At 34.5% G+C, this 12,549-nt stretch overlaps 1 protein-coding gene across 5 annotated transcripts in view; it reads left to right on the forward strand.

Moving 5' to 3' along the window:
* The window catches only part of LOC126830839 (cGMP-dependent 3',5'-cyclic phosphodiesterase), a 157,536-nt gene that overhangs the window by 77,962 nt on the left and 67,025 nt on the right, over positions 1–12,549 (forward strand). For all 5 annotated transcript variants that reach the window (XM_050561274.2, XM_050561273.2, XM_050561275.2 and 2 more), the window contains 2 exons: positions 3,434–3,522; positions 7,735–7,844. In XM_050561274.2, coding sequence (XP_050417231.1) covers positions 3,434–3,522; positions 7,735–7,844 — 199 coding nt within the window. The remainder of the gene's footprint in view (positions 1–3,433; positions 3,523–7,734; positions 7,845–12,549) is intronic.

Genomic DNA, 12,549 nt, shown 5'->3' on the forward strand with positions numbered 1-12,549 from the left:
CCTCTAGAGGTCACAGTTTTTGTCTGATTTTGGTGAAACTTAAAATATAGGTTTACATTCCAAAGATTTCAGTTCCTTTCGATATTCGCTCTTTTCAGACCCTAACTGCCCAGGTTATGGCCCCTGATTGTACGAAAAATTGCATTTGTTTTTTTTTTTAGCTTGTTCTCTATCCATCTCTTGCAAAATGTGGGCGTATCTTGCATTCAAAGGAGAATCTTTTTGTTTAGTAACATTTATATCTCAGATTACTGGTCAGCCAGAAAAGAATAATAATCACATTTTTCTTTTGCTTTACAAACTTTTTACAACCCTCCAACTGTGTAAAATGTTTCATATAAAAAAACATTCTTGATAATCAAGGCCAATCAACCAGTCACTGAATGATTAGTACTAATAGTGCACTAATTTGAAACCAAGGTAGTGTTTTTAAGATTTCAGTGTAAATTTCAAGTTCACTTTTATTTGGATAAAGTACAGCATGATCATTTATTTAGTGATCATAAATTAGGAAATCTATGGAAAGGCCTGTCATTGTGCCACTAATTATCAATATATCTGGATACTATTTTTATTGTGGGACACACTAGTACAAGCCTGCCTTGAATGAATAGAAATGGATTTTGTGGGTCAATATCTTGAACTTTGACTTTGATTCATAAAATCATAATTCATGTTATTCATGATATTGTAAACGTCAGTTATTGAATGCTACTATTTACAATTACTATTCCAGCTGTTCACGACCTTGTTATTTTTGAACTTGAGAATTAATTGATATGCTTCATGTTACCGGTTTTAATTTCAAGCCTGGATTAGGGCACATTGCTCAGTCATTGTCAGACACAAATTCAGGCTATTAATTGTCAGGCACAATCTCTCAGTTTTGTCTTTTCATTTTACTCCTTCAATTGGTCAGTTCAATGTTCAAAATGCCAAGTACATGTAGTTCAGTAGGGCTTGAAAATTTGTTAAGAGACAACTAAAATCATTATTCTTGCTTTGTGTTAAAATTGAATCATACTATGAGTATGACACTATCTTTCATGTTTTAAAAAAAGATACATTCCCGTGTGCAAACTTGGTGATTTGACATATTTGGACTAAAAACATATTCAAACTAATTAATCAAAAATTTGCTTCAAATTGCGAGGAAATACTCCAAGATACTGCCTAACCATCCGATCAAGAATTAACAACCACTCCCTAAGTCAAGCTGGCAGACAACAATCCATTGGGCTGCCAGTTAGTGATACATGTCCCCTGACATTTTTACCCACTGCTTGCCCATGGGTGTTTTTCAGGGAATCCAGTATTTTTCTAGTAAGATTGGATGTCTCTACTTTCCATATATACCAAATTTGCCATACTTTTATTGGAAATAACTACCCTATAAAAGTTGTCATCCGAAATTCATACACATTATGTTTATGTTCATATGAAGAATCCTATTGATTTTCAATGAATTCCAATAATTAATGTTTGATATCTTGGGGCTGCTTCTGGGGCTAAAGTTTTGTTATGTTAGGATTTAAGAAGAATCAGAAGCCTATGAGGTTTAATGATTTCTGACCCATTACTTCATGAGGTGCCTTCATTACCTAAAAAAGAACAAAAATCTGACAGTCTTTATGGATGGCTTGACGACTTAGCTCATCTGGCTGTGTGTTTTGTTGCCTGACAACCTATCTTTCACAAATTTATAGTAAGCTTCAAAATGTCCATTTCGAAGTTGACATTCTGTTGTATTAAACCCACTTCAGCTACTTGAGATACAGTTCAGATCAGTTTCTGTTTGATTCAATAATTACAGACTGTTATGACTAGGGATCATTAGTAGCTTCATCTTCCAGATCTAATTCTAGCCTTTATTTTATTACATGCATGTATGGATTCTACAAAAATCTCATCATTTAATTTCACGTTGAAAATAACCAGCCCTTGATTGTCCGTGACCTCTGCAAGACTTCTAAGAAATTTACTGAGTTTTCTTCGTGTTGGTACATGTAGGAGAATTTAATGTGATTTTGATTTAGAGTGTTATAGTGAAGAAATCATCAGGTTATTGGTGTTAGGACCAACAAGAAAATCAATATGTAGACATAATGAAGGCAAGGAGAGAAACACATAGAGAGAAGTGGCTAGAGAATATTGGAATTTACTCAAGCAGGATTTTCAAATGCTCCATCACATGCATGATCTAACACTAATGAGACGTATTCAGCTCAGAAAAACTTTCTATCAATATAGTGAGATTTTAGAGACTTGATGTGATTTAGACGTCAAATTATGTACATATGTTAATGTCTAAATGAACATTTTGTGTAAAATATGCGTTTCAGATTTCAAAATTGTATCACAACAAACCAGTGACTTATAGAAACAAACAAACATAACCTTTGAGCTAAAAATCATTCAAATAAACACTTAAAAATTTAACAATTCAATTTAATCATGTAAATGTTACAGAATAAGAAAATGTTTTAAAAGTTTTCTTGCAAGGCAAAAAGCATCGATATTTACATTTCAATATGACCTTGCAGATCTGTCAGATCTTAGAACTTTATGTAACATTCGAATGGCATTTCAAGATATTCAGAATCATTTTTTTTTTTGATTAAAGGATAATATTTGTGTCAGCCATTGTTACATATGTGGCAGAACTGATTAAACACATTCCAAATGTAATTTTAACACAGAGATCATTGCTACAGTAGATATGTAACAAACATTTAAATAAAACGGAAGTGACACCAAAACACTCAAGTTATCCTTCTATGTAACTGACTGAAGTAACGAGCGATTACAGACACATGGTCAAATTTCATTTCACTGATAATTCTGTTGAAGATGAAAAGGTTTTATATGAGACTGAGAGAATATCAGACAATTCCAAAAAAGAATTGACTGTCAATAGATAAAACAAGAAAAATAGAAAAGGCCCGTGCATTCCCTTGGTTTTATTCATTCTGTACTTAATGCACAGACTTTTTCTGTGTTAGAATTATATTTGGAGTGGGTTTAACCAGTTCTACCACATATGTAATAGTGACTGACACCAATATTGTCCTTTAACCTATAGGGGCATATCATGGATGGGAGAGATTTTAGATAGTTTCTATGCTGTTATTATGGCCAAATTCACACCTACTTGAAGAGATAAAAATAAAACAAAATGTCTGTGACCAAATTCACAGATGACAAGTTTTATTTGTCAGACACACCCTTTTTTCCCCACTCTCGTGCATTTGAATGGTATCATTATTTGTTGTAAAAGAAGGGGGAAAAAAGTCCATCACATAATTTAGCTTAAACATTTTGACCACCTATTGTATGATTAATATAAAATTTATCATTTCAGGACCATGTTGTTGTGTACCACAAAACATTTTGACCACCTATTGAATGATTAATGTAAAATTTGTCATTTCAGGACCATGTTGTTGTGTACCTTAAAAATCCTACTACAGGTATTGTAGAAGCTGATGGTGGAAAAACCATACCATCAGATGGATTACTATGGTATGTAAATCATTTCCATACATTTAGATGCATGCTACTTATTTGTATTTTTATACGCCCACATTTTCATGTGTATGTATATTGTCGTCGCCCCTGTCCGTCCATCCACAGTTGTTTGTGGGCACTCTACAGGTCACAATTCTTATCCAATTTCAACGAAACTTAAAATATAGGTTTATCTCCGTAAGATCTTGGTTCTTTTCGATATTGGCATGTATCGGACTGTAACTTCATGGATTATGGCCACTGATTGTACGAAAAATCACATTTTTAGCTTGTTGGACCCTATAGAGGTCACAATTTTTATCCGATTTTGTTGAAACTCGAAATATAAGTTTATAACCCAACGATCTTGGTTCCTTTCGAAATTCGTGCATATCAGACTGTACCTTCCTGAATTATGGCCTCTGATTGTATGAAAAATCACGTTTTAAGCATATAGACCCTATAGAGGTCATAATTTTTATCTGATTTAAAAAAACGTTTGAATATATCACCGTTACACCCTAAGGATGGTTGAGTTCGAATTTCATAAAAAAATCGGACCAAAACTGACAGACAAAATGGCTGCCCCTCATACTCAAATAGCATAAAAATATGATATATTAATTTGTGGACTCTCTAGAGGTCACAATTTTTATCTGATATTGATGAAACTTAAAATGTAAGTTTATAACCCAAAGATCTTGGTTCCTGTCGATATTCGCACATATCAGATCGTAAGTTCCTGAATTATGGCCCCTGATTGTACAGAAAATCACGTTTTTAGCTTGTGGACCCTATAGAGGTTATAATTTTTATCCGATTTCAAAAAATGTTTCAATATATCATCGTTACACCCTAAGGATGGTTGATTTCAAACTTCGTAAAAATTGGACCAAAACTGACAGACAAAATGGCCGCCCCTCGTACTCAAATAGCGTAAAAATATGGTATATGAATGTTGTGGACCCTCTAGAGGTCACATTTTTCTTCTGATTTTGATGAAACTTGAATTGAAATGTAAGTTTATAACCCAAAGATCTTGGTTCCTTACGATATTCGCGCATATCGAATCGTAACTTTCTGAATAATGGCCCCTGATTGTACGAAAAATCACGTTTTTAGATTGTGGACCCTATACAGGTCATAATTTTTATCTGTTTTAAAAAAAACGTTTAAATATATCACTGTTAGTGTTACACCCTAAGGACGGTTGAGTTCGAATTTCGTAAAAATCGAACCAAAACTGACAGACAAAATGGCCGCCCCTCGTACTCAAATAGTGTAAAAATATGGTATATCAATGTTGTGGACCCTCTAGAGGTCACAATTTTATAACCCAACTATCTTGGTTCCTTTCGATATTTGCGCATATCAGATCGTAACTTCCTGAATTATGGCCCCTGATTGTACGAGTAATCGCGTTTTTAGCTAGAGGTCACAATTATTATCCGATATAAAGAGACGTTTGAATATATCACCGTTACACCGTGATTTTGGCCGAGTTCAAATTTCGTGAAAATCGGACTAAAACTGCCAGACAAATTGGCCGCCCCTTGTACACAAATAGTGTATAACATCTGGTATTGTGGACCCTCTGAAGGTCACAATTTTGATCCGATTTTGGTGAAACTTGAAATACATGTTTATAAACCAGAGAAATTGGTTCCTTTTCGATATTAGCGCGTATCTGATCATAATTTCCTGAATTATGGCCCCATATTGTACGATTATGATGTTTTTAGCTTGTGATCCCACTAGAGGTCACAATTAATATCCGATTTAAAAAAAACGTTCGAATATATCACCGTTACACCATAATTTTGATTGAGTTTGGATTTTAAAACCGTTTAAATATATCACCATTCCACCATAATGAATGTTGAATTCGAATTTCGGAAAAATCGAAATGAAACTGCCCGATAAAATGTCCGCTCTTTGTACGCAAATTGTGTAAAAGTATGCAATACGAAGGTTGTGGACCGTCTAGAGGTCACAATTTTTATCCGATTTTGATGAAACTTAAAACATATCTTATATCCCAAAGATCTTGGTCCCTTTTAATATAATTTGTGAATTTCAGACCATAACTTTCTGGATTATTACCCCTGATTGTACAAAAAATCCTGTTTGTTTTTATCTTGTTCTCTATCCATCTCTTGCAAAATGTGGGCATATCCTGCCTGGCAGCCGCTGGTTAACATACATTAGGCAAGAGCTATATCTACCTATTGCAGGTCTTTCTGTAGGCCTGAAATGTTATCTAAATTATTATTTAGACATTAATTAACTTATCCAAACCATAATCAACTCTCGATGTCATCGCTAGCCTGCAATATTTACTGGATTAGGATCCGATTTGCTGCTCAACTTTCATTCATGATTAAATCATGAAACAGATAATCGAGACTATGTTTTTATTGTACCGACTTTAGTAATGAAAGATGATGTTCAATCGCTAAATTCAGGGTTCAGTGTGGATCAATTTGACTGAAATTTTCAGCAAATACCCTTTACATTATCTAGTTTTTAACTATTACAGTGAGAACTGCCAGCTTATTATCTAATCTCCCATAATGTATCTTTAATCTTCTTAAGTCGAATTGAAACCTGAAATCAGATTGGCTTCTTTTGACTACATTCTATGTATCTCTGCAGTGGATGATTAAGTTGACTAATATCTTTGTAAATACTGGACAGAGGTTTTGGACTGATAATAAAGATTCTGCTACAATATTGTAGTTTTGCAACAATCCTCAAATGACGATCAGTGGCTTCAACTGCTTATTGCAGTGATTCTCAACCAGTGTGCAAGTTTGCCGCGAGATCTTCCTAGTCAACTAAGTGTGCCGCGAAATTTTGAACGGAACACTAAGGAAATGGGTAAAACCACGGAACCCCAGTTGAGTATTCACTGGTGTCTGCTGGCACTGACTACTGGTAAGCTCATAGCTGTGTTTTTCTTTATTTAGTTTGAGTCACTTTATGTACCTATGACTAGTCTGTGTCTACAGTTTTATGCCGTCTATGATGACTTTATTTTGCAAAATTCAAATATTTTTCACATATATATTTAGCCAGGTGTGCCGCTATTTTTTCATGTGTTCCAAGGTGTGCCGTTGACAAAAAAAGGTTGAGAACCACTCACTGGCTTATTGAGTCTGTCACTTAAAGCTTGTGTTTTTAAGTATTATCTAATGAGTGTTCTAGTGTAATCAATAATAATAAATAACAACGAAAACAATGTCTGTAGCTAGAGATAAGAATGTTATTGACTAATTTCATCATCATGATTTGTGTTAGTATGAAATTCAAATATTAATAATTAATAGAGAAGGATTTCTGTTAACTTTAAATCTCACTAGTGCCACATATCACAATAATACAATTTCCTCTTAGAATACCATAACTGTGTGAAGCACTGTAACAAATATATTAGTTGATTTTTTTTTTTAGTGTTTTTTTTGTTTGCTCCCTGTAAACTTGATAATACCATTTCCTCTCTGGTATAAATTTTATATTTAAGATTTTTCGTATTGTCATGCATAAATCCGAAGTCAAAATTTGTTTATTATCTTTACATGCCCATTTAATGTGAAAGTATGTTGTCTGTCGTCAGCATTCTGCTGGTCAAAGCTCTTGACAGCTTTTTTTTTTTAAAATTTGGGATCGTTAATTTGGTCATAAAGAAGAATCCTATTGAGATTAAGAATTTGTAGAACACAAATCACAGTATGTTGGAAGTATTGAACGTTTGGTGGGGTTATTTATTAGGCGTAAGGAGGAAAACTTTCGAAATTGAGAAAATGTCAATTTCAAAGCATAGAATCATAATACCTGTTTAGGCTACTTTCAAAACCTAAAGATGCTGGTGAAATGGATACAGGGCCGAATTCTCAACAGAATAGTTTATAAATTACTTAGTGAGATTTTTTATTAGGCATATATTAGATTCTTTTTCGAAACTTGCTCTGTAGGATTTTTTCAAATTTTTTTGACTGGATTTTCTAACACGATAAATTGAGTTAAGCTTATCTGAGCAGACACGATTCAAATCCCATGCTTTGAAATTGTATTCATGAAGATTTAAACTTAATAGCGAGATCTTTGCAGTGACCCCTGTTTTCAATGCCAAAGGGATTTACACCGACCAATAAATTAATTCAATTTATTAATATTACGAAATAATTCTCAATAGTCTATTGTTATTTTATTGATTTTGAATTTCAGGCATGTTTTTCATCAGGAAAATGTTAGTGTAACAGAATGTCCATCGACTCTGTTAGATCCGTTATCAGATTGTTTAGGATTATCTGACGAAGAACAAGAAAACCATTCTGGTACGTTTCAGTAAATTCTATAATTTTATATTTTGTGTTTCATGGAAGAATTGTGTTGATTTGACCGCATAATTTTTGCTCCCACACCTACTGCTTTTAAATTATTTAGACAGTATTGACAATGCGTTCAGTTCAGTGATGGGATTTCAATTTTTTTTTTGTCGAACATTTTACCAAAAATAAAGGGGCATAACTCTTGTCGCTATTTAAGCAGACGAATTCGTACCACAATTAAAAGTCACATGTCAAAATATTCAAATCCCTTACGTAATAAAAATAGGTGAACCTCGCTATTTTTCATATTTAATTCCCGTACAGTATTCAGTTCATACCACAATTAAAAATCACATGTCAATAAATATTCAAATCCCGTACGTAATAAAAATTGGTGACCTCGCTATTTTTCACACTTAATTCCCGTACAGCATTCAAATTTATGTCAGTAAATGTCCTACAAAATTAAGCATTTTCATAATATGTTGAATGAAAGCTTGCCGATCCTGCTTCGGCATCAAATTCACAACCATAATATTCCTTTAGAATTACGTGTCTTCGTTTATACGGCAGCAAATGAATGCAGAACTTCCGAAATAGTTAAATCACTTGTGAACAGGCATAGCTAACTTCAGCGAATAACATTCTTTCATAGTCACGACAGAGTGACAGGCATCATAGGCAACAAAGCAGAATGGTTGACATGCTTCTTAATTCCCGCCTACAAATACGTTAGAATTTCTGCTCATATAGCTATTGGTAGCTTCTCCCCTTTTTGTTATTTTGCTGGGTGCGGTATAGCATCAACCAACTTCGGCGTACTAGTCTCTGTCACCCAGAAACTCCTAGTCTTCAACATATTCGTAGAATATTTTTCTGGATAATAGAGACTAATAGCCTACGTGACTCAAATCACACGGCTTCATAGTAAGCACTGCCTAATAATATTATGTTAAGCAATATTCGTGCCACGCTCGAGATCAAGGGAAAGTGGCACTGCGGATGAGAATTTCTATATGGATTCTTAAAAGACGTAAAAGATATCGTAGACAAAATGACTGTCCATTGATTTAGGGTGTTATTTACTCTTACTATATGTGACATCTATGATTAGTTTATTATAGATGCTGTCGGCTTACATCAATGCGATTAAGATGCCCGACAATTGAGAAACCACGAGGTAAACAGGTGGATTAAAATTATAATCATTCTTATTGAATTGATGAATAGTCGGACAAAAGGAAAGCAATGACTTCTGTTTAAGATTAGATTGATGAATTGTCCGACAAAGGATTAAGTCAGTCAATCAAGGCAGATTAAGTAGTTAATCAAGGTAGGTTTTAGACGGTATAACACGATAAATACGTTGATCACTTAATTACCTAATAAACCCAGCGTATTATCGACGATAATCGGGTTGAGTGGTAGTTATACACTCAGTAAACTATATTAATTTCGGAATTTTGAATATTATTCACCATGTCTTGATGGGCATATTCCCGGTCGGACAATTTTGGGCGTTTCTAAAAAAGATTCGGACAAGTCCGGAATATACGGGCAAAATCCCATCACTGGTTCAGTTCATGTTCAGATACAATCTGGAACAATATTATTTACTTTGATCACTTTGTCTTCATCTTGTTTGTTTCTATGAAGTCCACACTAACCTTAGTAATCCTGTCTTCATTAGCCCAGTTGGTGCAGAAAAGCAGGATGTTAAACCCTGTTTCATTTCATTCACATAGGCCAGTGTTAAAAATATTTCAGTTTGCCCAAACCCGACTCATGATGATTAGGTATGGGTAGGTAGGTAGGCAAATTCTTTTTTTTTTTTTGGGGAGGACCAGACTTTGAGAACTAAGTGCAAAAACAAAAAAATATTTAAACTCTAACTTTTTTATTAGGCCTAACGAGAACAGTTGAAACAGTCACAACCATTTTGTCCGTTGTCTTCGTGTCTATTTCATCAACAGTGACATCATCAAAGACGTCCCTCCATCCATGTCTTACTGTTGTTAAATCGCTGCAACTTGTTCGAAACGATTGGTTACTTTATTTTCGGTGTGTGTAATTTTCTGCCATGACACATACCGTTCCTTAACAACAACTATCGCGATAAATAACGAGATTTTACAAAATCACGTGTCGAGTTTGGTGTTACTATGTATAGACATGACAGTGGCTGTTCAATCTCCCGACCGATTATTTCGCGTTTGGGTGTCATTGTCAAGCGTAAAAATAATGCTGTTAAAAAAAAAAAAATCTCAAAAACGGCAATAAAAGAATTTGACTCGGCAGCTTTTTTTTGGGTCGGTCGCGTTTGGGCAAACAGACAATCTTTTAATTTTGGCCTTAGGATTCATGCTTACAGTTACAAATTCCAATATTGATTGGTCAGCTATACCTTTCAAAGTGGTTTTTATGTCTACTACATTTGATGTACTGATACTGTCATCACCCACATGTACATCTAACCACATTATTTGTCAGATTGTTTTTTTCAATTCATTGGATAGAATTTTTTCACATTTACTCTGATTGTTCATTCGCATATATTGATTTTTTTTAATTTTTAGATTGTATCTCCTAGTCATATTTATAAAGAAATCTGAATGTGATATTAGACAATTTTCGGGATGGATTTTTTTTAAAACATTGTGGAATTGCAGTTAGCCTTCTCCGTTATTCTTGTATCTTTTAGTATACAAAAGTAACCTTTTTGGATCGCAAATTTTGCTACTGGTGGGCACATTAGGGATCCTAAACCCAATACCTGTTATGAACATGTAAAATAATACCCAAGATCATTGTTTCCAGATGTTTAATAATCAGAACTATCAATATGGTGGGAAAAGGTAATCACCATTCACCATGGGCTACGAGGGCTACCTGAAATTGAAAAGTTCTAAGCCCGAAAAGGATAGATCAATTGAGTTGAAGAACTAACTTTTGCCAACAAGTACAATCATTGAATGAATAATGGACATAAAAACTGCATATCTGCAGAAATGGACAAAACTGGCTATAGAGCAGTCATTTAGTACCTGCAACTAGTGCTGAAAGGACTAACCCTAGCACAGATACATGCCAACATGGTCTCCACTTTAGGAAAAAAAGTGGGCTGCGGAAGTGTGGCAAACTGCAAAGACGGCCATGACGATGACCTGCATCCTGGAAGGCCATCAACCATTCAAGAAAACATTACCTGGGTGCATGACATGCTCATGGCTGATCGACGATTGACCATGCAACATATTGCCAGTGTTGTGGCCATTTCTCATGAAAGGGTTGAGCAGTACCCCCCCCCCCCCCTCCCAATAAAGCCAAGTAGGTTCATTCTGCTGGAGAGGTGAAAGCTTCAGTCTTTTGTGATTCCAAGGGTATTCTGTTGATTGACTATCTTGAATAAACCCAAGCTATCAATGGAAGATATTATGCTGAAGCTAGTTATCAAAGCAAGGGGGAATACTCACTAAAGGTGTCCTGTTCCACAAAGACAATGCTCTTGTTCATAAATCAGTGATTGCCATATTTGCCATGTCAGCGATCCATGATTGTGTCTTTGTACACATTGACCATCCACCTTACTCATCCGATTTGGCCATGTTACACTTCCACCTGTTTCCAAAAATGAAAAATGCGGCTAGCTGGTTTTCTTTTTCCTAGTAATGATGACATCATGTCAGCTGTGAATGACTCTTTTAGGGTGGCTAAAGAAAATTTCTTCCTGACTGACATCCAGACCTTGCAACATCGTTGGCAAAATTGTGTACACCTCGAAGGGGACTGGGTAGAAAAATAAATGCAAACCATAGACTATGTACATGGTTTCACAGAAAGGTTTAGAACTTTTCAGCCAGCCCTCGTACTGTACACATTCTGACTATAATAATGTGTAAAATCTTATATTTGTTGTTGGGTTTAAAATTACCATCATTGTGGGGTTTAAAATTATCATACCTTAAACTGTTTTTGTTTTCACCTTTCTTTTGAGCTGATGAGCGTAGTTTGCATTATAGTTATTGTCAAATACACTACCTTTCTATCTGATGATGAGTAATATTAGAAGTTATATAATTAATTCATCAGGAGTAACAGTGAAGATTAGCATTGTAGCACTTTACAGGTATCATAAAGTTTATGTCACATTCTAAATGGAAATTACGTGTCATAAAGGGATGAGAAATGGTTATTTGATATCCGATCATGTATAGAACCGTTACGAAATCAATAGAGTAATATTTATGGCTTGGAATATCAGATCACAATAGTGACAGTAAATAGATTGACCTTCGAGTTTACATACTTCAATAGTCATCAATAACTCTAACAGCTAGGGTTTGATTTTTACATGAGTTTTTCATATATCCGCTTGAATGATATTTCTGGTATGATCTGTAGCTCACACTAACAGCAATATTTCTTCCAGCATTTATGTCAAGAGTCCCAAGAATTGTAACCTATTTCATTATAAGACTGATTCCAGACTATTAAATAGAGTTTTATTTGAATCTAAATCACTGTGGTAATTATTCAGACTGCAATTTTTTAGAAAGGCTATTTATTTGCAGCTAGTAGAGAGTGAAATGGGGAAAATTAATTATGGTAGCATAGACCAGAGGCAGACAGTTAAAAACCATGTCTAATGCCAGCAGATCTGTCTAATCGATCTCTATTTCAATTGTCTAACATGGTAGATAAGTAATTTCTT

This window comes from Patella vulgata, chromosome 8 (genome assembly GCF_932274485.2).
Source record: "Patella vulgata chromosome 8, xgPatVulg1.2, whole genome shotgun sequence".
In the NCBI taxonomy this organism is placed as follows: Eukaryota; Metazoa; Mollusca; class Gastropoda; family Patellidae; genus Patella; species Patella vulgata.